The 22,395-nt window shown below is 40.0% G+C and overlaps 1 protein-coding gene across 1 annotated transcript in view; it reads left to right on the top strand.

The window, feature by feature from the left end:
* The window catches only part of obscnb (obscurin, cytoskeletal calmodulin and titin-interacting RhoGEF b), a 583,513-nt gene that overhangs the window by 486,725 nt on the left and 74,393 nt on the right, over positions 1-22,395 (top strand). Inside the window, exons 64-72 of the mRNA XM_048618408.1 lie at positions 2,001-2,073; positions 3,160-3,164; positions 3,340-3,379; positions 3,784-3,815; positions 5,234-5,371; positions 9,695-9,834; positions 12,721-12,921; positions 17,336-17,415; positions 17,733-17,906. Coding sequence (XP_048474365.1) covers positions 2,001-2,073; positions 3,160-3,164; positions 3,340-3,379; positions 3,784-3,815; positions 5,234-5,371; positions 9,695-9,834; positions 12,721-12,921; positions 17,336-17,415; positions 17,733-17,906 — 883 coding nt within the window. The remainder of the gene's footprint in view (positions 1-2,000; positions 2,074-3,159; positions 3,165-3,339; positions 3,380-3,783; positions 3,816-5,233; positions 5,372-9,694; positions 9,835-12,720; positions 12,922-17,335; positions 17,416-17,732; positions 17,907-22,395) is intronic.

The following is a 22,395-nucleotide window of genomic DNA, read 5'->3' as shown; positions in this document are numbered from 1 at the left end:
AACAAGGTTCATAATGTTGGGGAGTCTAGAACAAGGGGTCACAGTCTCAGAAGAAGGGGAAAGCCATTCAGGATTAAGATGAGGAAGAACTTCTTCACTCAGAGTTGTGAACCTGTGGAATTCTGTCCCACAGGAAGCTGTTGGGGCCAGTTCATTAGATATATTCAAGACGCGGCCTCTGTGGCTAAGGGGGCCAAGGGTATGGGGAGAGGGAGAAATGGGATACTGAGATTGCATGATCAACCATGATCATATTGAATGGTGGTGCAGGCTCGAAGGGCTGAGTTGCCTACTCGTGCACATATTTCCTACGTTTCTATGTTTTTTTTAAACTTCTGAAAATTGCATCCATTAACTGAATTCCCAAATCATTTCATAGATTCTGTTCTTCCCGTCTGGTTTTATGAGCCTGAGATCTAGTCACAAGGCAGTCAAGAAACAATCCAGGATGTTCCATCTATATCTTCTTAGTTTCTTTTGCCTTTACCAATTATTCCACCATCTTCAGTGAAGCCAGTATTTTTCAACTAGCCAGGTCATTTCCCAAGAAAGAACTAATTTCTTCCTTAGGGATTTGTTACACTACTCAAACTATAACATATGCATTTAATCTCCATTCTCTTTTAGTTTCAATTTTGTATGATTGGACTGATTTCTCCTTCATTCACTCCTCAGGTAATTCTAACTGTGACATCTCAATTTAAGGTTTCGCTTCTTCTAATTCTTAATGTTGGATATTAATTTTCAGCATCTCGTTCCTACAAGATCCTGCTTTCATTTCTCCCTTCAATTTATCTGCTATCTCTTTCAAATTAGACTTCACAAAAAATTTCAAATAATGCACAGCTGTATCTTCTACTTCCAGAAAAATTCTTACAGATTTTCAAAATGGATTTGAATGTTGCAAATTCATACAATAAACTTCACCAGAATATTCCTGTCTTGTGTTCAGAACCTCAACATATCCATTTATTTAAAAGACTCTGATCCCTATTGAATAAAATGAATTCAAATTCTGGCAAGATGTTACGACCCAAATTAAGGTACTGTTAGTCAAGTCAGATCTCAGAATGAAATCTGGCCTGGTAGATTGTTTTCTTAATTTTAGTTAACATGGTATTCATTCAGTGAAGCTTTGTCACACAGGGCTGCAGATTTTTTAACAGCAAAACAGACGTTTATTGCAACATTGTTTGAAATATCTTAAACACTGCACAACAAAGTCTCATCCTGTCTCCTGATACTACCTGTTACAGAGACTTTATATCATATTCAAGTTCAACTTACGTGATTCCTCCCTGGTTCTTTCCTGTTAACTGTAAAGTTTTCTTACATGAATACTCATAAATCTGAAAGCTTAGACCTGACTTCTAAACTATATTTGCCTCTAGTTAGGTCTTAAAAATTTCAGACTCTGAGTTTCCTAAGCTAAAGCTGATCCTTCATTATCCTGAACCAAAAATTGGCTGAAAATCTTCAATGTTTACCCCACAAGTCATAAACCACTACAGTAAAAATCAATTTTCCATTAACAATCCAGGGGGCTACAGTTCTGTGACACATTCTGGATTATCTTACTGTTGGAGGAGATTTGTTTGACCTACTTATTTTTTAAAATCCTTCAGAAAAGCAATACACACAAATGCCAATATTTTAAAAGTCAAAGTCTAGATATGATATTTATATCTGTATATATATCAGACACCTTTCACTTATACATGTCTTTCAGATTATTCTAGGCAGTGTGGTGCTGATAGTGTATATGACCTGTAGAATCAAACTGCTTTTTGGTCAATTTACTGCAGTGCAATTTACGCGAGTTGATATGTGCTAAGAAAATGTTGACACTGTATATAAGGGTCTGTTACAAGCATAGAAATGCCATGCTGTGTACAGTGAAAACAATTTTTTTTAACTGTATCTATTTTTAAACTAAAGAAACAAACTTCAATGAACTGTATGCATTTCCAATTTACAATGTATGTTCCTTTTTGTTTTCTTGCAAGAAGTTGAAGCTCCAACTGAAGAAACCACAACTGTGAAAGAAGCTATTATGCAAACATTTTTGCATGGGTAAATGCATCTAATCGGATATTTCTCTGTAAATACAGGAGAATCTACTTTATTTGCTTAAATTCCAATAGTAGCTCACCTGATAATTTTAAACAGTACTTTTATTAATTCATGGGATTTGGACTTCACTCACTGGGCCATCATTTATTGTCCATCCCTAATTGCCTTTGTGAAGACGGTGGTGTGCTGTTTTTCTGAACTGGTGCAGTCCATTTGGTGTTGGTATAGCAACAATGCTGTTAGGGAATTTCAGGATTTTTATCCAGTGACTCTGAAGGAATGTCAATATAACACCAAGTTAGGATGGTGAGTGGCTTGGAGGGGAACTTGCAGAAGATGGTGTTACCATGTCCTCCCTCAGGAACTTCAGTGAATTTCAGCCATGTATCTTGTAGATAGTACGCACCTGCCACTGTGGTAGAGGGAGTGAATTTTATTTTTATACTGTCATGAGACATAGGCATTGCTGGCTGACCAGTATTTATTGCCTGTCCCTAGCTGCCCTTGAGAACGTGCTGTTGAGCTGCCTTCTTGAAGTGTTGCAGTCCCTGTGCTGTTCGTAGACCTACAATGCTGTTAGCGAGGGAACTCCAGGATTTTGATCCACCGAAATGTTTGTGGATCTGATGCCAGTCAAGCAGGCCGTTTTGTTCTGAATGGAGGCAAATTTTTCGATTGTTGTTGGAGCTGCATTCATCCAGGCAAGTGGAAAGGATTCCAACACTCTGCTGACTTGTGCCTTATAGAATAGTGGACAGGTTTAGAGAGTGAGGAGATGAGTTACTCACCGCAATATTCCTAGCCTTTGATTTACTCTTGAAGTCTCAGTATTTATTTGTCTGATCCAGTTCAGTTTTTGGTCATTGGTAATACTCAGTAGGGGATTTAGTGGTAGTAATGCTATTGAATGTCAAGGTACCAAGGTTAAATTCTCCATGTTAGAGATAGCCATGTGTGGCACGACTTGTCACTTGTCAGCACAAGTCTGGATATTATCCAGGTTTTGCTGCATTTGTAGATTGTAGCATACAAATCTGGTAAATTTTAACTTCAATCCCTTTCTTAAATCCGACTGATCTTGATTAGGGTAGGTGCTACAGTAGATTTTGGCATCCTTACTACACCAAGAAGGTCAGTGAATGTTTTCATTGTTCACTGCTACAAATAAACTCTGCTGAAAACTGCATATTTGAGTGATGGTAAGATGAAGATCTAGCTAGGCTCTGAAACTCCATGGTTAAACAGAAATTGCTATTTATGCTGAAGTCATGAACATAAAATACGGCAGTTTGGACCAGATCTTGAAGTGTGAATTATCAATAGAAGTAAACTTGTGTGAGACTTCAGGAGAAGTAATAAGTGAGAATAGATGAGAAAGGAAGAAGCAGAAATGCCACTTGTGCATGGAGGCTGATGTATTAAATCTTTTCATTTGCATTTGTCTCTCCCTCTTCTAGGCTTTACCTGTGTATTTGAATAAGCAACCCAAAAATTGTACTTACTGATTGACAAAAAGGGACATAGATGTCTGCTTTTCCTCTTCCAACCAGAATTTCTTTTGACATAATGGTGGTGAATGGCTTGGTGGTGATGTTGCAGGAAATGATGTTCCCACATATCTGCTTCCCTTGTCCTTCTAGATAGAAATTGTCATGAGTTTGGAAGGTGCTGTCTAAGGATTTTGGGTGAATTCTGCAGTGGTTCTTGTAGATTGTATACTTTGCTACGACTGAGCGACAGTGGTGGAGGGAATGGATGTCTGTGGATGTGGTGCCAATCAAGTAAGCTGCTTTGCCCTGAATGGCGTCAAGCGTCTAAGTATTGTTGGAGCTGCACCCATCTAGGCAACTGGGGAGTATTCCATCACACCCTGACTTGTGCCTTGTAGGTGGACAGGCTTTGGAGAGTCAGGCGGTAAGTTACCCGCTGCAGTATTTCTAGGCTCTGACCTGCTGTTGTAGCCACTGTAATTTTACAGCATGTCTAGTTGAGTTTCTGGTCAGTGGTAACCCCAGGAGAATAGGGGATTCAATAATGGTAACATCATTGAACATCAAGGGGCAGCGGTTAGATTGTCTCTTATTGGAGAGGGTCATTGTCTTACATTTGTGTGGTGCGAACATTATTTGAATTCAGTTTAAAAACAAGGAAACAAAAATTATCTATAATAACATTAGTCTGTTATTTTAAAAACATGAGTTCATTAATGTCCTTTAGAAAAATAAACCTGCCACCTAAACATGGTAGAGGTTATATTTAACTTTAGTTTGGCAACAACGTAATTATTCCCTGAAATGGCCAAGCAAACCACTAAATTGCATTAAAAGACCACAAAAAGGGAATTGTTGCAGTACCTTCACAACATGAATTGCAACAGCTTCAACAGTGTCCCACCAACCTTTCTTGATGTCCTGATGAAGAGTCCTGACTCAAAACGTCAACTCTCCTGCTTCCCTGATGCTGCCTGACCTGCTGTGTTCCTCCAGCCCCACACTGTATTGATTCTGATTCCAGCATCTGCAGTTCTTGCTATCTTCCACCAACCTTTTCTCTAGGTTGTGGGATAGCAAACAGTTGCCTTGCCAGTGGTGCCCCTGCCCTGAGGTAAAACTAACAATGATTATGTTAATCAAAAAGTTGCTAAGTTGCTTTTAAAAACCATGAAGAACCTGGCTGTGGACAGGTTCAAAAATACAGTTTTAATTCTTATTTCATTTGATTTCTCTTTTCTTCTCTTTATCTGTGACAATGTTCGTGTGCCTCTTTGTTACAGACCACAAGAAATTGATCATAAAGAACCAGAGAAAAGTGAGTACCTGGCACAAGTTAATGAAACTATTTAAGCTTAATGAAACATTGAAATGTGTTCTTACAGTACTTTTATAGTTTAAACATACGTGTGCACCCAATCAAGCAAAATGATGTGCTAAATCTATGGATATTCTCTTGATCACTCAGTGCCCACTCAGCTTTTGATTTACATGGATATTTATTTTGTGAACATATAACTAAAAACTAAATTGTATATGAAATATAAAATTTTTGTACTTCATCATGTTTTCTAAATGAAATTTGTCTAATTTTTATTAGATTTTGCAACTCAAATGCTTGCCTAGTTCCCAGAATATTTGCTCTCATTGTATTACAGATGAAAGAGAAGTCCTTACAGAAGTCAGCAGAGAAGCTTCTGCAACCACAACTTTACCACATTTTTCATTGGCAGATGTTGGAACAGAAGAATTCCTACAAAAATTAACATCTCAGATCACACAAATGGTCTCTGCAAAGATCACCCAAGGTGAGCCATTAGAATTAAAGTTTAACCTAACCTAGACATTTTGAGAAAGCTAATTTTTAGCATAAGCTCTGTTAACATTCATTAAAAGTAACAGGTAAAGCTTTCAAACTGAATTCTTTCCACTTGCGTGATCCCATGCACATTTGGACAATACCATATCATTATAAATTGGTGAATTAAATCTCCTAATCCTCAAACATTCTTAACATTTCAGGTTTTTGACCTTCATCAGAATAAATTTCAAACATTAACATAGTTTTTCTTTCTCTACAGATGCTGCCTACCTGCTGAATCTTTGTAACATCTTCTGTTTTCGTTTCAGATTTGCAAAATCCTTAGATTTTGCTTTTGTAGAATCACATTCTTATTTCAGGGTACTAACCGCTCCATAAGACCATAAGACATAGGAGCAGAAATTAGGCCATTCAGCTCATCGAGTCTGTCTGCCATTCAATCATGGCTGATAAGTTTTTCAACCCCATTCTCCCACTTTCTCCCCATAACTCTTGATCCCCTTGACAATCAAGAACCTGTCTATCTCTTCTTAAATATACTCAATGACCTGGCCTGCTCAGCCTTCTGTGGCAATAAATTCCATAGATTCACCACTCTCTGGCTGAAGAAATTTCTGCTTGTCTCTATTCTAAAGGGTGTTAGGAAGGTGGGGAAGGTCAAACCCGTCTGATAATTAGGAACAAAAACCAGGTTGCTGGAAAAGCCGAGCAGGTATGGCATCATCTGTGAAGGAAAAAATAAAAGTTACCATTTCGAGTCCGGTGACCCTTCCTCAGAACGCACTGATAATTAAATTGACACGCAAGCCCCAATCTTTTATGACAGAAATAGAGATTCCCTTCCAATAATTAAATCCAAAACAGCCAGAGAAACTCACCTCACCCTTCGTAATCTGTTAAAAGATTAGTTAAAGGAAAGAAAATCCCTCGTCTCCATTTTACAAGTAACAAATAACTATTTACTTAACCCTAACAATGAACAAGTTAACAGATTTACTAACAAACTGAACAATTTCCCCTAAGTACTAACTATTCCCTAACTGAACTAAATTCTACTGGAATGCTGTTCAAATAATCACATGTCCCACTTATATAAACCCAATAAATTAAAACTTAATCTGTGCGAATTTGGAGAGATTATTTCTGGAAACACCTCTTTTTTGCCACATGCCGTTCTCAGCATCTTCTGGAACACTCTGCCTTCTGCGGCCTTTCTTCTATCGATCTCAAGTCACAAATGTCTTTCTTCTGCTGATCTTTCTGTCATGGATATTTTCTCTGAGCTAAAAAAAAATGCCATGCAGCCTTTGGTGCTTTTTTTAGGGAGCTTAATGATTTTTTTTGTGAGAGCCAGGTTTATTTCTCAGATGGTGGATTTGCTTTCACTTTGGATGGCAGTTGGCTCTCCCCCGATTTTGTAAATGCCCTTTTTTTTTATACCCTTGATGACCTGTCCATTTCTTATACTAGGATTGGTCCCAGGTTGTTAATACCATCCGATTTAAATTCAATTGGCATTCAGGATTGAGGGTCTGGTTTAACTGAATTGGCTAAATTCAAACTAAGTGCCAAAACAACAAAAAAAGACTGCTGTTTTGCCTGCCAACTGTAAGGCCTTTTGATACATTTGTTTCAATTTTGGGGCTCTCTGTACAGTGCTTGCAAACTTCCAAGCACAAAACACCAATTTCTTAAAGGGATCACGCACTGTTTTTCAATTCATGAGTATTCTACACAACTTCATGACAAGGCCTTCCCTTTACCCTTAGGCTGTGCTCTCAGGTCCTAGTCTCGCCTACCAATGGGAAGATCTTCCCAACATCCAGTCTGTCCAGGCCATTCAGTATTCTGTAAGTTTCAATTAGATCCCCCTTCATGCTTCTAAACTCCATTGAGTATAGACCTAGAGTCCTCAAACGTTCCTGTTATGTTAAGCTTTCATTCCTGGGATCGTTCTCATGAACCACTCTGGATCTGCTCCAGGGCCAGTACATCCTTCCTGAGGTATGGTGCCCAAAAAGCTCACAATAATCTAAATGTGGTCTGAAAAGAGCTTTATAAAGCCTCAGGAGTACGTCCCTGCTTTTCTATTCTAGTCCTCTCAAAATAAATGCCAACATTGTATTTGCCTTCCTAACTACCGACTCAACCTGCAAATTTACCTTAAAAGGATCCTGGATTAAGACTCCCAACTCCCTTTGCACTTCAGATATCTGAATTTTCTTCCCAGTTAGAGAATAGTCTATGTCTGTATTCTTCCTATCAAAGTACATGACCTCACAATTTCCCACATTGAATTCCATCAGCCACTTCTTTGCCCACTCTCCTAACCTGTCCAAATCCTTCTGCAGCCTCCCCGCTTCCTCAATGCTACCTAACTGTCCACCTGTCTTTGTATCATCTGCAAACAGTCAGTTTGCCCTCAGTTCCTTCATCTAGATCATTAATATATAAATTAAAAAGTTGTGGTCCCAACACTGACCCTCATGAAACACCATTAGTCACTGGCTGCCATCCTGAGAAGGACCCTTTTATCCCCACTCTCTGCTTTTTACCAGACAGCCAACTGTGTATCCATGCTACTACCTTGCTTCTGACACTAAGGGCCTCTATCTTACTCAGCAGCCTTCTGGAAGGTCAGGCAGACAACGTCCACTGGCTCTCCTTGGTCTAACCTGTTCATTACCTCCTCAAAGAATTCTAACAGATTTGTCAGGCATGACCTCCCCTTGATGAAACCATGCTGAGTTTGCCCTATTTTACCATGCAGTTCCAAGTAGTCAGAAATCTCATCCTTCACAATGGACTGCAAAATCTTACCAGTGATCGAGGTCAGACCATTCAGCCTGTAATTTCCCATATTTTATTTTACTCCCTTCTTAAACAGGGGCTTACATTAGTGATTTTCCTATCCTCTGGGACCCCACCTGACTCCAGCGATTCTTGAAACATCACCACTAACACCTCCACTTTCTCTTCAGCTATCTCCTTCAGAACTCTGGGGTGTCGTCCATCTGGTGGCAGTGGTTATTTTCCTTTTCTCTGATACCGCCAGTACAGCCTTCAGCCATCTGATCACCAAGGTCTACTAATTTGCTGAAACACCCACGATTCACTCACCAGTCCCTTAACAGCATTTAAACATGGAGACACGCTCTCTTTTTCCAGGAAGACTCACCAGCAGCACCACTGCCAATAGTGCTGCCAAAGCTACAGAGCTCCCAGCTATCTGATTAGCCAACAACTCAGAGAAGCAGGCCACCATCCTTGAATTGATGGGAGCCACTTAATTGCCTGCTGCCGGTAAAATCATCTAACAATATCGTCCTCTACCCATCCAAACCGCATTTATTCCTGACGTCAGTACCCAGTGTGCCAATCAGAGTCCAGGCATTCTTTCTGTCCCTGCTTTTCTGATTTCACCTTTACCCCTCCCAGACTGCCTACCTAAATAGCACTTCCTACCAGCATCAAAAAGAGCATATCCTGAAATAGCATGATGTCAAATCTCACTATGTCGAGAGTCTAGTATGACTTTTTATACAGTGCATTATTGCTGTAGAGACCATATAATCAGGGCAGAACTCCCTAAGCATCTCATCTGAAGCAACCCCTAAAGTCTGTAGTGGTTTTAGAGCTGAGAACGGCATGTGGCATAAAAGAGGTGTTTCTAGAAATAAAACAAGCTCTCAGAATTTTCTCAGAGGTTCTCTGAGGCTATACAGATTGTTGTAACAATAGAATACCCATCAAAGTTGCAGCAGCTGATTTTAAAAATTTCATGAGAAACCTAAGTGAGGTATAGCAGCATGTCGTGCATTAACCTTAAAAAGATTAGAGGCAAAAGACCAGCTGAGTTGAGAAGTAATGTTAAGGTGAAGTTATAGAGTCATAGAATTGTACAGCACAAAAACAGACTCTTCAGTCCAACTCATCCATGCCGACCAGATTTTCTGCGTTAATCTAATCCCATTTGCCAGCATTTGGCTGATATCCCTCTAAACCCTTCCTATTCATATAACCATCCAGATGCCTTTTAAATGTAATAATTGTACCAGCCTCCACTACTTCCTCTGGTAGCTCATTCTATATACCCACCACCCTCTGCGTGAAAAAGTTGCCCCTTAGGTCACTTTTAAATCTTTCCCCTCTCACCTTAAACCTATCTTTCTGGTTTTGGACTCCTCTACCCTGGGGAAAAGACCTTAACTGTTCACCCTATCCATGCTCCTTGTGATGTTATAAACTTCTTTAAGGTCACTCCTCATCTCAGGTTGAGGCTAATTGAAATGCCTGTATTGTATTCTAGCTTCACTTCGTGTTCCTGGAGCAGAAAGTGATGAGGAAGCAAAGACTCCATCTCCATCTCCACGTCATGGTAGATCCAGGCCATCTTCTATTGTCAATGAATCTTCCTCTGAATCTGAAGATGCAGAAACAAGAGGCGAGGTAGAGTCTGCACTTTAGATTTCCTTTGTGTCTACAAACTAAGTGAGATGAATGAGGCCATTTAATATATTTTAACGTACCTGCTTTGGAAAAACCTTAATGTGTACTGTTGTACAATTTAACATGATTTTGGAGGGTTTTATTCTGAACGCTAATGACTCTTTGCATGAAGTATTCATCCTGACTTCAAATCCTAAAAAGAATCAATGAAAGTTTTCTATGTTTCCCTATTGTAGAATGTGAATTTGCAAACTAATTTCACTTTATAATGAATTCAAGCATTAGAAAAATCAAACACATCACAGGAACAGTGATCATCGTTAATCGGTGATTATCCTGGACTTCCTGTAAAAACCTGCAGGTACCTGGTCATAGAGTAATTCAATCGTACTCATTGATCAAACAACCAGAACTATGGTTTTTTCTAAAGGTTTATGGATTTAATGGTCCCACGTTTAACTGCCCCCACCTTGCCTAACCAGGTAAAGAGAGCATATGGTTAAAATAATGTGGCATCAGTCATGTCCAGTTTTCTTCTTGATATGTCCCCATATATATATAGTTTGTTCAGGTGAGGAGTAAATCAGCATGAAGGAAGTAGTCTCCTGATTAATTTTATTTTCTTTGTTCATTCACGGAATGAGGGAGTCGCTGGGTAGGCAAAATGTATTGCCCATCTCTAATTGCCCAGAGGGCAGTTCAGAGTTAACCACATTACTGTGGGTCTGGAGTCACTTGTAGCCCAGACCAGGTAAGGATGGCAGTTTCCTTCCCTAAAGGACGTTAAATGAACCAGATGGGTTTTTCCTACAAACGACAATGGATTCATGGTTATCATTAGACTCTGTAATTCCAGATATTTATTAAATTCAAACTTCACCATCTGCTTTGGCAGGATTCGAGCCCTCGTCCCCAGAGCATTATCTGGGTCTCTGGGTTAACAGTCTAGCGATAATACCACTAGGCCACCACTTCCCCATAAATATACAGATTGATCCAATGCACAGTCCCATTGAGAGGGGGCTATGACGGTTGTTGCTGCTTGCAGTGTTAGCTTCTTCTTTCAGACAAAATCACTGGATGACCAGCAGATATGTTTTTAGAATTTATTTTTCAACCTTTCTTGTGAGGCCTGTGTGTTTGGGCCTGGCAAGAATGTCTTGGGCTCCCTTTTTTCAGGCTAACTTGCTGCAGATCACCACAATACCTCCCCTCCCGTATTCTCAACCTGAGAAGAACAGACCATATTTCCATCCCAATTGCTGACAGACAGCTATATCCATCTCAGCCCCCGTCTTAGCACCATTTGTGCCCTACCTCCACTCCATTCCACTATCACAGTTGTGGCCTCAAGCTTAAAATCCTTCAATGTTGGAAGAGCCCAACGCAACAGTGCAAAAGACAAGGCTGAAGCATTTACAGCAATCTTCAGCCAGAAGTGGATGATTCATCTCGGCCTCTTCCGGTGGTCCCCAGCATTACAGGTACCAGTCTTAAGCCAATTTGTTTCACTCCATGTGATGTCAAAAAATGGTTAGAGACACTGAATACTGGGCCCTGACAACATTCCAGCGGTAGTACTGAAGACTTGCGCTCCAGACTTGTTGCTTCCATAGCCAAGCTCTGCCAGTACAGCTACAACACTGTCATCTACATGACAATTGGAAAATTGCCCTGTTATGTCCTGTACATAATAAGCAGGACCAATCCAACCCAGCCATTTACCACCCCGCCAGTCTATCCTCAATCATCAGTAAAGTGATGGAAGGTGTCATCACAGTGCTATCAAGCACAGCAATAACCTACTTCCTAACACCCACTTTGCATTCCGCCAGGGTCACTCAGCTCCTGACCTCACTACAGCCTTGATTCAAACATGAATGAAAGAATTCCAGAGGTGAGGTGAGACTGACTGCCCTTGACATTAAAGCCGCATTTGACCAAGTGTGGCATCAAGGAGCCCTAGCAAAACTGGAATCAGTGGGTATCAGGGGCCAAACTATCTGCCGATTGGAGTGATACCTAGCACATAGGAAGATGGTTGCGGTTATTGGAGGTCAGGCATCTCAACTCTAGGACATCTCTGCAGGAGTTTCTTAGGGTAGTGTACTAGGCCCAACCATCTTCAGCTGCTTCATCAATGACCTTCCCTCTATCACAAGGTCAAAAGTCAAGATGTTCCCTGATAATTGCACAATGTTCAGCACCATTCACAACCCCTCAGATACTGATGCAATCCATTTTCAAGTGCAAGAAGATTTGTACTTTACCCAAGTTTGGGCTGACAAGTGGCATGTGACATTCACATCATACAAATGCCTGACTAAGACTATCACTGTGACATTCACTAATCCCTCACTATCAACATCCTGGGGATTACCATAGACCAGAAACTCAACTGGAGTGGCCACATAAACAAGAGCAGGTCCGAGGCTAGGAATACTGTGGTGAATAACTCCTCTCCTGACTCCCCAAAGCCTGTCCACCATCTACAAGGCACAAGTCAGGAGTGTGATTAAATACACCCCACTGAGACTTGAAAGGGTTCAGAAAACATTTGCAAGGATATTGCCAGGGTTGGAGGGTTTTACTTAAGGGCAACTAGGGACAGGCAGTTAATGTTGGCCTGCCAGTGATGTACACATCCCACAAATGAATAATAAAAAAAAAATTCTGTCTTATGTGACTGTTACAACTTGCAGGACTCATATAACTGACAGAAGCCATTTACTTTTGTATTTGCCTACTTGCAGTGCTGATCTGGCTGGCCTTTGGACTGATGGTTGTATTATGTTATTTAAGTGTTGTGAAGAAAGAAAGAAATCCTAAGTGGGCAGATTGAATAACAGTTTAAAAAAAATCAATACCATCTTTTCCTTATGGCAGGTTTTTGACATTTATGTGGCTACAGCAGACTACAACCCACCACCATCTGAGAAAGAGTCCATCCATCTTAAAGAGCGGCAATATGTGGAGGTCCTTGACTCTGCACATCCACTGAAATGGCTGGTTAGGACCAAGCCTACCAAATCAACACCTCCCCGACAAGGTTGGGTATCGCCAGCCTATCTGGATAAAAGACTAAAGGTAAACACCAAAACTCCAATAAAGTATCAGTCAACTTCATGCACACACATGAAAGCATTACATTTCTCTTGCACAGAAACACATAAACCTAGTTACTACTGTCAATAAATGATAAAAGTGACCATGCAAAATCAGGAATATGATGTGTCATTTGCTAATCATCTGTTTCCTAACTCTGGCAAAACTATTCTAATTTAATTTTTTATTTTGAATGCTAATGGGAAGGCCTTGATTTTCACGAATCCTTCTTGGCAGAAAGCAGACAACAAACAATTAAAATTACTTTGGTCACTTGATCCTTGCTTAGCTGCCATTTACTATTCTTAAATTTACTGTTCTTGGAAGCCACCAGCAGCAGGAAGGGGGTGTTTAATCCTACTTATGTAGATCTGGACTAAGCAAGCATTTTAAGTAAGCTGTAAGAGCGGGCAAGTATTGGCAACCTGCCTGTCAGTCCAATCATAAGCCATCTTTTCAATCTTGCGGTTTACAATGCAACTTGAATCCTGTATTGTTACCATAGAATCATTTTACATTTTAATTCAATAAATTATTTGCTGCTTTGTACTTATAAAAACAATATTGTGCATATTATTTTCAAGATACTTAAAGATACAACCTCATAGAACAACATAAAAGAGTAGTTTTCCAGCAACTTTGTTTTTGTTCCTAATTTACAGCATCCGCAATTCTTTCAGTTTTTATAAAACAGTACAACACAGAAATAGACCCTTCAGCCCACCATGTTTGCACTGACCGTGGTGCCATTCTAAACTAATCTTACCAGCTTGCAAGTTCATGTACGTATCTAAATGCCTGTTAAACATTGCTATCAACACTGCTTCTACCACCTTCCCTCACAGTGCATTCCAGGTACTTAGCACCGACTGTTTAAAAAAGACTTACCTCACATATCTCATAGAGCCATAGAGATGCACAGCATGGAAACAGACCCCTTCGGTCCAAATCATCCATGCCGACCAGATATCCTAGATAAATCAAGTCCCATTGCCAGCATTTCACCCATATCCCTCGAAACCCTTCTTCTTCCTATACCCATCCATATGCCTTTTAAATGTTGTAATTGTACCAGCCTCCGCCACTTTCACTGGCAGCTCATTCCATAAAAGCACCAGCCTCTGCATGAAAAAGTAAAATGTCCCTTTTAAATCTTTCCCCTCTCACCTTAAACTTATGCCCTCTAGTCCTTTTAAATTTTCACCCTCTCACCCTAAATGTATGCCCCCTTGTATTTGACATTTCCACCTGAGAAAAAGACTATGACTATCCACCCTATCCATGCCTTTCACAATTTTATACACTTCTATCAGGATGGTCCTCTGCCTCCGATACAAGCGAAAACAATCCAAGTTTGACCAAACTCTCTTTATAACTAATATACTCCAATCCAGGCAACAACCTGATAAACCTCTTTACACTCTCTCTGGAGCCTCCACATTTTTCCTACGGTGTGGTGACCAGAACTGTACACAATATTCAAAATATTCCAAACACTAAAGTTTTGTATAGCTGCAAATTGACTTGCTAACTTTTATACTTAGTGCTCCGCCTGATGAAGGCAAACATGCCATATGCCTTCTTTACCATCTTATACACCTGTTTTGCCACATTCAGGGAGATAAGGACTTGCAGCCGAATTCCCTCTGTTTAGCTCCTATGGGCCTTGTCACTTACTGTATACTTTCCTCTCCAAATGCATTGACTCACATTTGTCCAGATTAAACTCCATCAGCCATTTCTCTGTCCAACTTTCCAACTGATCTATATCGTGCTGTATCCTTTCACAACCTTCCTCGCAATCCACAACTTCTCCAATTTTTGTGTTAATCTGCAAATTTATTAATCAGATCACCTTTTCTTCCAAATCATTTATAAACAGTACAAACAACAGAGGTCCCAGCACTTACTGAATAGGGTCACTGACCTCCATCAGAAAAACACTCCTCAACAAACTCTTTTATACTGTTGTAATTAGTCTTCCCCCCAATTAACGCTTTCACCCACATTAAAATGGGGAAAAATTGCCCTTTAAAAGGAAAAAGAATGATAGAGTTAGCAATTCATACTAAAACTTCCATGGATGAGAGATAAACAATTTGAAACAGATAATTTCAATTGAATATTCAGTTGGTATTAATGTACTCTTTACCCAGTCAAATTGGACTTCAGCCAAATTCACAGTCTCTCTCAAAGTGCAGAAACTGGAGTTATGGAGTCATGGAGTCATATAGCACAGAAATAGACCCTTCGGTCCAACTGGCCCACGCCAACCATGTTCCCAAACTAAAGTAGTCCTACTTGCCTGCATTTGGCCCATATCCCTCTAAACCTTTCCTCTTCATGCACCTATCCAAATGTCTTTTAAATGTTGTAACTATATCTGCATCCATCACTTCCTCTGGCAGTTCATTCCACAAAATAATCACGCTGTGTAAAAACGTTACGCCTCATGTCCTTTTTTAAGTCTTTCTCCTCTCACCTTAAAAATATGCCCCTAGCATTGAATTCTCTCATCTTAGGGAAAAGACCTTTGCTATTCACCTTATCTATGTCCCTCATGATTGTATAAACCTCTATAAAGTCACCCCTCAACCTCCTACGGTCCAGTGGAAAAAGGTCCCAGCCTGTTTTTATAACTCAAACTTGCTATTCCTGGCATCAGCTCTGAAATAAAAACAGTAAGTGCTAGAGAAATTCAGTAGATCTGCGAGCATCTTTGGAGAAAGGAACAGAGTTAACATTTTTAAGTCCAATATGATTCTTTTTCCACACTTCTCTCATTGTGCAGTTGCTTTGCACAAGGTTTGGTGAAGACTGCAGAAGAGCAGACCAAGCACACCTAAAAATTGTGTGTTAAACTGCACCACAGGACAACTTGCATGCCAAACAGCAGAAATGACATGAAATAGGTGGGGCAAAGTGAACCCATGGCCAACAAATCAGATCTAAACTCCATAATTGTGCATCACAACCAATATCATCATCTCCTGAGGTTCCCAGGATCATAGAGAGCAGTCTTCAGCAAATTTGATTTACTCCACATGACATCAAGAAACAGCTGAAGCTGCTAGTTACTGCAAAATCTGTAGGCCCCAACAACATTCTGGCAATTGTATGGAAGAGTTAGGCATACCAGGCTGTTCCTGCACAGCTATAATATTGATATCTATCCAACAATGTGGAAGATTTCCCAGGAATGAATTGTCCACAAAAAGGACCAACTAAGTCTGGCTAAATACCACACCATCATGCCCTTGATTATCCTGAAAGTGTTGGAAGCGGTCATCAATCGTGTTATGAAGTCCCAATTGCTCAGAAATAACTGATACACAATTTGGCTTCCACTAGGACACCACAAATCCCGACCTCAGTACATGTACAAAAGAATTGAACTCCAGAGGTGGGGTGAGACTGAATGCCTTTCACGTCAGTTTGAAATTTGACTGCAAAGTCACACAGATAGCTCAGAAAACTGAAGTCAAGGGAATGAGGGGTGACTCTCTACTATTTTGAGTCATACCTAGCACAAAGGAAGATGGTTGTAGTTGTTTGAGGCCTCTCAAATCCATACATTGCTACGTAAGTTCCTCAAGGAAGAGTCCTTGCCATAACTGTCTTCAGCTCCTTCATCAATGACATTTCCTCATAAGGTCTGAAATGGGTATATTTGCTGATGACTGCACAATATTCAGCACAATGTGTGACTTGTAAGACACAGAAGCAGTCCATAAGGCCGTAAGAAATAGGAATAGGAGTATGCTGTTCAGCCCCTCCAGTCAGTTCCACCATTCAAAAGGACCATGGCTGATCTGACTTTCCTGCATTTTCCCTGTAATCCTTGATTCCCATACTGATCAAGAATCCATATTCATATACAGCAAGACTTGAACAACATCCAGGTTTGGACTGGTAAGTAGGAAATAACATACCACACAACTACTAGATAATGACTGTCTCTCAACAAGAGATAGTCTATTGCCCCTTGACATTAAACATTACAATCCATGAATCCCCTATGTTAATATTTGAGGGGTTACCAGTGTCCAAAAACTATACTGCACCAGCCATATAAATACTGTGACTACAAGACCAGGTCAGAGGCAAGGAATTCTGTAGTGAGCTAATTAATGTCCCCCCAACAACTTCCCAAAGCATGTCCACCACTTATAAGTCAGGAATGTGCTAGAATACTCTTCACTTGTCTAGACAGATGCATTTTCGGTATACTTGTCAGTCGACTACAGCAGTTCAAGAAGGAAGCTCACCGGTGCCTTTTCACGGTAACTGGAGACAGACAATAAATGCTGTTTTAGCATTTTTTTTAAAGTAGAAGTTAAAAACTGGTCAATTATAGACATCTTTTATTCTTGAGTTTATTTTTCATGACTTGTAGTTCTCAGCTGAAGTTGCATTGGAAAGCCCTGAAATCCCTGGTGAGATTGAATCAGAAGAGGAATACAGAAGGAAGTTATAGTGAGTGAACGGAGTTCCATTTTTATTCTAAAGTGTTCTATTAAAATTAATTGATTAACTAACTTGTTCTTTCCTAAGAATAAGAAACTTTCATTCTCAATACACTGACTTCTCTCTCAAAATGATTTTCGAGTTAACTATTTGTTTAATGAGATACGATTGACATAGACCTGTTTTCTCTTATTTACCTATTATTTAATTGAAAAATGTATTTAAGTATGCAAAACTTTATAGTATAAATATTTCACTATAATTACATGTATTATTCATATTAGAAGTTTTTATCTAACAGTATATTATGATCTATGTGATTACAGCCTCCTTGTGCAGGATCTTATTGCAACTGAAAAAGAGTTTACGAGAAATTTACAATTCTTTGTCGACCATTATGTGAAACACACCAAAACAAGTGCCCACGTACCACCCTCGGTAGCAAATAGCAAAGAAAAGATTTTCCGAAATATTAATGAGATTGCTGATTTTCACATCAGGTTAGTAACACTGAAGTCTGCAAGTAGATAACTGAATACTATCCTTATAAACTTCACTTATGAAATTATTTTAAAAATAATGGACTCTATAGAGAGCTAATCTCAAAAAATTAAACAAAGACAACCATTTTAAGGCCTGAAAATTTATAATCTGTCATCTCATTCTTTGGAGGTTAATTTCGAATGCAATAAAAGAGGTATATCCACTGCCTGCATCAGTTGAGAAACCAAAGTAGAGCAGTTGAGCACCTGCTACATGTCTTTAGTACGATGGACTGAGGGGGAAGGAAGCTAAATGTTTTGTCTGTACTGCTGTCCTGTGAAGAAGTAGCTTCTCACAGGTCTAATCATTGTCATTGCACGAGAACCTAGAACTACTGAAGAGTCCACTGAAGAGTGTCAGGCTGACCTAATGGCAGTTGTCAGATCCTGAAAGCAAAGTGACAGTGCTCCTTTGCCATACTTCCTAAACCTGACCTTACAACCTCAATGCAGGTGTGATATTCCTTTAGCATCCTGTTTTTGGTCAATGACCAATCGTCAGACCTGCGGCATGATGCATTTGTGCATGCTGTGAGCTACATACACTCAAGACACTGATTTATTTAGGCAAAAGGAAGTTGTACATACATTGTGCCTTGTTCAAACAAAAGGGATTATGGAGACAGCCAAATACTACTGCATCCCCATGGCAATGCCCTGACTAATTAGAATCAACCTGCCTGTTCTGAGAATTTAGATTGACAGTTAACAGTTCTTGCTGCATCTCCATACGTCTCAACCAAACAGCACCCTCTCCTCATTCAAGCCTTTATTTGTGTCTTAGTTCTGATGAGGGCAAAGTGAAAAGGTTCAACTTCTAGTCTGCTTCTGGCGATATTTAAATCACTAATTAGTTCTCGATCTTCAAACTTCAAGGTCAATAGAGTGCTAAATCTCTGTGAAAGAGGTGGATCGTTATTCACTCACCAATCCTCAGGATTAGAATTGTAGAACAATAACAAGACAGCAGAAGGCCATTTTGCCGCCATTTCTGTAGTGGCTTGCTGAAAGAGCTACTCACATGGTGCCACTCTGCTGCCTTTCCCCGTAGAATTGCAAATCTTTCCTTTTCGGATAATGAAATTCCCTTTTGAAAGTCTCAATTGACCCTACCTTCCCAGTATCATGCAGTACATTTTAGATCCTAGCCACTCACTGCATGAAGACATTTTTTCTTCGTGTTGCCATCGTTTGATTTTTAATTAATTTGTTCCGACTTGTTTTAAACCATCTAGCAGCTGGAAGTTTTTTCCTGTCTACTTTGTCCCCACCTTCATTATCTTGAATCCATCCACCAAATTTCCTCTTAACCTTTTCTTTACCAAGAAGAACATTCCCAAATACTATAATCTTTCTGTCTAACCAGTGTTTCTTATCTCTGGAAATATCTCCCTGAATCTTTTCAGCAGCCTGTCTATGCCTTCACTAGTTCCTACAGTTTGGTGCCCTGAAGTGGAATCCATTTGAGACTGAACCTGTATTTTATACTGGTTTATTGCAATTTCCTTGCTTTTACACTCTGTGCCTCTGTTGATAAAATCAGAAGGTCATGTTTTATTAATTACTCTCTCAACCTGATCTGCCACTTTCAGTGATTTGTGTACTTATACACCCAAGCCGCTCTGCTTCTATCCCAACTTTAGAATTGTCCCATTTATTTTATATTGCCTCTGCATGTCTTTTTGTTCACACTTCTGTGCGATAAATTTCATCTGCCATTTGTCCATCCATTCCACCCAACTCGTCTATGTACTTTTGAAGTTCTACACTATCCTCCTCATAAATTCAATATAATTCACAATTCTTGAAATTGTGCCCTTTACTCTAATGTCTATGTCATTAATACATTAGGCGGACTGGAAGCCCCTAACACCAATCTATGGGGACCTCCACTATAAATCTTCGTCCAGTCCGAGAAACAACTGTTCATCACTACCTTATGTTTGCCACTCAGCCAATTTCATGACCATGTTGCCTCTATTGCATTCCGACTGTAAGTTCTACCTTTGGTGACATGTCTGTTGTGTGGCACTTTATCAAGTGCCTTTTGGAAGTAAATATACACCACCTTAACAGCATTACTCTGATCAACACTCTGTCATCTCACTAGAAAATTCAAGCATATTCCCTTGATAAATCCTGCTGGATTTCACCCATATTTGCCTAAGTGACAATTTTATTCTGAATTATTTTTCCGTAACGAGTTCCTTCCACTGAAGTTCAACAGATTAGCCTGGGCATACTTATCATCCTTTTTTGAAAAATGTTATAGCAGTGATTTTTTTTTAATCCTCTGGCTCCACCCTAAGCCTGGGAAAATGTAAAACATTATGGACAATGCCTCTGCAATTGCCACCCTCACTCTGAAGCTTTTCATCTTGCACTCCTCAGGGCTGAAATGCAAAAAAACAAACTTTAGAAAGGGAAAAGCAATTTCTACAGCATGAGAAGAGAATCAATTAGATTTTAGTTAGCATGTTGATATGGCAGTACCTATTAACTGTCCTAGTTAACTGATACAATTCAAGTGGGCAAGTTGGCTTTGATTGACCAGATTGTTGACATGGAGTACAGCATTGATTGGATGTCTCCATTTCCCATTCCTCAATGTAAAAGGTACAATGTGTGGACATATTTCTTTTCTCTGCAAAGAATAAGACTATGTGTGTGAATAAATGTGACATTCTAGAATGCATAAGTGAATTACACTCCAGCCTGACTCATGATTTTAGGTTGGTTTCCAGTGTGATTCCTAGCAAGGTCAGGATTATTTAGTCAATGTTGTCCGATAGCAGAATTACATCTCACAATGTTGGACATCATGCTCTGAGTTTGATAAGAGTAGGCTGGTTGAGCATATTTGGCACACTGCCTGCTGCGAGCATTCAAGGGAATGTGCCATTTCCGATAGTCTAAATTTTTGGGGGATATATAACCTAAGTACCTGTGTCATTAGTTACTGAAACTGATATATCACATTGCTCATTTGTGAGATACATAGATTGTCCAATGACTTGAAGCAGCATCCAGTCAGTGAAAATTAACATTTCTGTGTGGTTGCAAAATAACAGTTACAGATATCTAACTCAACCTGGTGTTCAGATTTTTCAGACACTTCCTTCTAGAACAAATGGAGAAAGACAAGGCACCATTTTGTGCTAAAAGTAGAAGCTTCAGGCCCTTCCAGGAGTTTGCAAAATATACAGTGAGCAGATATTTTATCAGGATAACCATTACCGTGCAGGATAGTTTTGATATACTGTATCTCAGCACCAAGCTTACACAATGTGCGGATGACTAGGGCCTTATTCATAATGTTGCCAATAAGGCTGATCTTGCAGCAAGTGAGACCGTGCGAATCCTAACACGCACAGAGATCAGTGAATGTCGGCTTGCAGTAGGTAATACAAAAAAATTATCGTGTCAAGAAAAAGAAGCTGATTTGACTGTTCCATTTCAAATCTGAGTGCAGAGTTTGCTAAAGTATGTCAGGAAATTCTTGGATGCAGCTGCAAATCCAAATATAGCAAACATGTCATAGATTACTAGAGATGTACAGCACGGAAACAGACTCTTCAGTCTAACTCGTCCATGCTGACCAGATATCCCAAATAAATCTAGGCCTATTTGCCAGCATTTGGCCCATATCCCTCTAAACGCTTCCTATTCATATACCCATCCAGATGCCTTTTAGATGTCATAATTGTGCCAGCCTCCACCACTTCTTCTGGCAGCTCATTCCATACATGCACCACCCTCAGCATGTAGAAGTTGCCCCTTAGGTCCCTTTTAAATTTTTCCCCTCACACCTTAAACCTATGCCCCCTGGTTTTGGACTCCCTCACCCCAGGGAAAAGACCTTGTCTATTTACCCTGTCCATGCCCCTCATGATTTTATGAACCTCTTAAGGTCACCCTCAGCCTCTGACACTCCAGAGAAAATAGTCCCAGCCTATTCAGCCTCTCCCTATAGCTCAAACTCTCCAACCCTGGCAACATCCTTGTAAATCTTTTCTGAACCCTTTCAAGTTTCACAACATCCTTCCTACAGCAGTGAGACCAGAATTGCATGCAGTATTCCAAAAGTGGCCTAACCAATGTCCTCCACAGCCGCAACATTGCCTCCGAACTCCTGTACTCAATGCACTGACCAATGAAGGCAAGCATACCAAACGCCTTCTTCACTATCCTATCTACCTGCAATTCCACTTTCAATGATCTATGAACCTGCACTCCAAGGAATCTTTGTTCAGCAACGAAGTCCTGCCCTGATTTGACTTTCCAAAATACAGCACCTCACATTTATCTAAATTAAACCCCATCTGCCACTCCTCGGCCCATTGGCCCATAGGCCCGTATGATCAAAATCCTGTTGTACTCTGAATTAACCTTCTTCACTGTCCACTGCACCTCCAATTTTGGTGTCATCTGCAAACTTACCATCCAT

Source organism: Rhincodon typus, chromosome 2 (assembly GCF_021869965.1).
Source record: "Rhincodon typus isolate 14 chromosome 2, sRhiTyp1.1, whole genome shotgun sequence".
Classification (NCBI taxonomy): domain Eukaryota; kingdom Metazoa; phylum Chordata; class Chondrichthyes; order Orectolobiformes; family Rhincodontidae; genus Rhincodon; species Rhincodon typus.
This window is presented reverse-complemented; position numbering and strand designations above follow the sequence as displayed.